This window comes from Montipora capricornis, chromosome 14 (assembly GCF_036669925.1).
Source record: "Montipora capricornis isolate CH-2021 chromosome 14, ASM3666992v2, whole genome shotgun sequence".
NCBI classification, from domain to species: domain Eukaryota; kingdom Metazoa; phylum Cnidaria; class Anthozoa; order Scleractinia; family Acroporidae; genus Montipora; species Montipora capricornis.
Genome location: NC_090896.1, coordinates 29,582,223 through 29,584,722, shown reverse-complemented (window position 1 = coordinate 29,584,722; position 2,500 = coordinate 29,582,223). Strand labels below are relative to the sequence as shown.

At 40.3% G+C, this 2,500-nt stretch overlaps 1 protein-coding gene across 1 annotated transcript in view; it reads right to left on the bottom strand.

The window, feature by feature from the left end:
* The window catches only part of LOC138032808 (exostosin-3-like), a 16,583-nt gene extending 14,649 nt beyond the window's left edge, over positions 1 to 1,934 (bottom strand). Inside the window, exon 1 of the mRNA XM_068880530.1 lies at positions 1 to 1,934. This exon is cut by the window's left edge and continues 664 nt beyond it. Coding sequence (XP_068736631.1) covers positions 1 to 1,391 — 1,391 coding nt within the window. The 5' untranslated portion in view covers positions 1,392 to 1,934.
* Between the last annotated feature and the right edge of the window lie 566 nt (positions 1,935 to 2,500).

The window sequence follows — 2,500 nt, the reverse complement described above, 5'->3', positions numbered from 1 at the left end:
GCTAAAATGATAGCAGCTTTATGCCAATCAATCATGTCATTAAATGGAAGAATCACCTTCCGTAAAAGAATTACTGGTATGGCACCAAACTGTAGTGCTTCAGCAAGTCGGATGTGTGTAGAATCCCAGCTGGGGCTGTCAGAATCTAATATTAAAGTAAATGTTGAATGTCTGAGAACTTTTGTTCTGTTTTCAAGTTGCCCCCACAACAACCATTCACTGCCGTCACTAGAGCTTGAGAAGTCAGATTTAGACAAATATAACTCTATGAAGAAGTCATTCGCCTCTTGGGCAAGCATGTTTAGTTGATTACGAAGAACTGCCATTCCTTCAGGGAGACTGGCAGCATGTTTAGCTTGAAAACTTAACAAGTGTTTTCGTTGTGCTGGAAGTTGAAAGGGCGCAAAATTCCACAATTCTCCCTTGGTAGGTCCAGTAAATGGTGGCACTACAATATCAAAACCATGGCGATATCTACTACTGCTAGAGAATGTAGTCTGTGCCATTAAAGCAAGTCCTGTGTTGATATTTAAAGTTAATAAGGAAGAAGTATGCTTGGCTTGTTTAGATAACGGAGCATGTAGAATCAAATGGTTCCTTCCATCTCCTCTCCAATAAGGCAGTGAGTGCAAATCTAATTCCAACTCTGAATTGTTTTTCTTATCAACAATGTCTTCTAAGGATCCAACAATTACTACATAGAGACAGGCTCTCTCTGGTTCCATTGTGTAGTTGGGAATTCCCTTTAACAACTCCCACACAACCTCCATAGTGGAATCATATCTCTGACGTCCTAAAGGAAAATCATAAACAAACACAGGGAATCCAGAATTGAATGGACATCTTGAAAAATCAAAGCAGTTGTTTAAATCACAATTTGAGGAAGTTCTCTTGTCAGGCAAAGGATTGATCTTACTAAGAGATGAGACAAAAATTTCTTGTGGTAACTTTAAATGTGGCAATTGTGGACAATCATTTGCCCGCTGTTTTGCAAGTTTAATTAATTCAAGCTCCCTTTGTGCTCGAAGTACATCCGAATGGTGATGCTCAGCTTGACTTCGTAAGCCATCAGCCTTTTTAGTAAAAGTTGAAATATCTGTGAGCAGCTTGCTTTTTCTGCCCTCTAGTTCTCTTAGCTCGTTCGCCAAGGACAACTTTATTCTTTTAAGTTCGTCAACCTGAAATTTCAGCTCATCGATGTTCTCTAGCAAGGAGTCTGTCATGCCAAACTGTTTGTCCAACTTCGATCTCGAGCGAAAGTGTTCCGGCGGCGCAATGTGTTTACCCAAATAGTAATGAGTTATTAAAGGCACTATAAGAGCGAATACCAAAAGAACGGCAATTAGTCGCCCAACCAACGAATACTTGAGCTTATACATCAATATATGCATAATGAAAAGATGTTATTTGTCTTCCCACGTTGAAACAAACTGTACCGGCGATAACGAGAGGGAGTAACCTTGATGTCTTCAGCGAGCTTCATCGACGACAGGCTTAAAATATTCGTGATGAAATTTAATATATGAAGACTCGTCCATGGGATTATATGAACAGATGATGTTTTTCAATAATCTCCGACGATAATTACTTCATCTGATGTCCTTTAAATCCGTTAATTTTGTCCTTTGTGCAGAACAAAGTAGATCAGATTCACAAAAACAATGCAGAACGAATAACATGCCGCAGAAATCATCCTCGCGAAACGCACATGCGAAATTAAATAGCGGTATTAGATGAAACGGACAAGATTGTCACCTCTGGTAAAGAGATCATCTTAGAGGAATGTAGAAAAGCGTTAATCCATCATTTCTGCAAAGAATATTGTCGATTTAGAAAAAGTAGGAAGTTCCAATAGACCGGTAGACCAAACTTGTTGCGAGATAACAACTTATTTTTCAAAATAGCGCGAGTCGAAAAGACGCAATTTGACTGGCGGGGAGAGACTGGAGGAGACACCGGAAGTGAAGCAAGCGGATGTATTTGGTTTGACCATGTCCCCTCCCGTCCATTCCCACGAGTATTTGACGTTCAAAAAGAGTTACAAAGTTCTTTCGATCATTCTCCAAGATGAAGTATTCCTTAAAGTCATGGCCATTCAATGGCCATGGGATGTGCTAAAACAAGAAACACCGGAACACCCCAGAACATCGCGGAACACACAATACGATCCAGACCGACAAAAAAATGAATTATAGACTCTATTCATAGATGGTCGGCTCTCGAGTAAGTTTTTCAATAGAAATCTGACATCAATGATGAAATGGTATATGAAATGAATCATATATGAACTGCGGGAATGAAATCAAGTAAAGCTATGATCTTCGCAGTTATGAACGCAATTTTTGCAATTGCGTAGAGAAGCCTGAAAAATTCAGGACTTCAACGGGGTTTGAACCCGTGACCTCGCGATTCCGGTGCGACGCTCTAACCAACTGAGCTATGAAGCCACTGACGTTGGGAGCTGGTCATTTGTGGGTTCTAATGGTCCCGTGAGGAATGA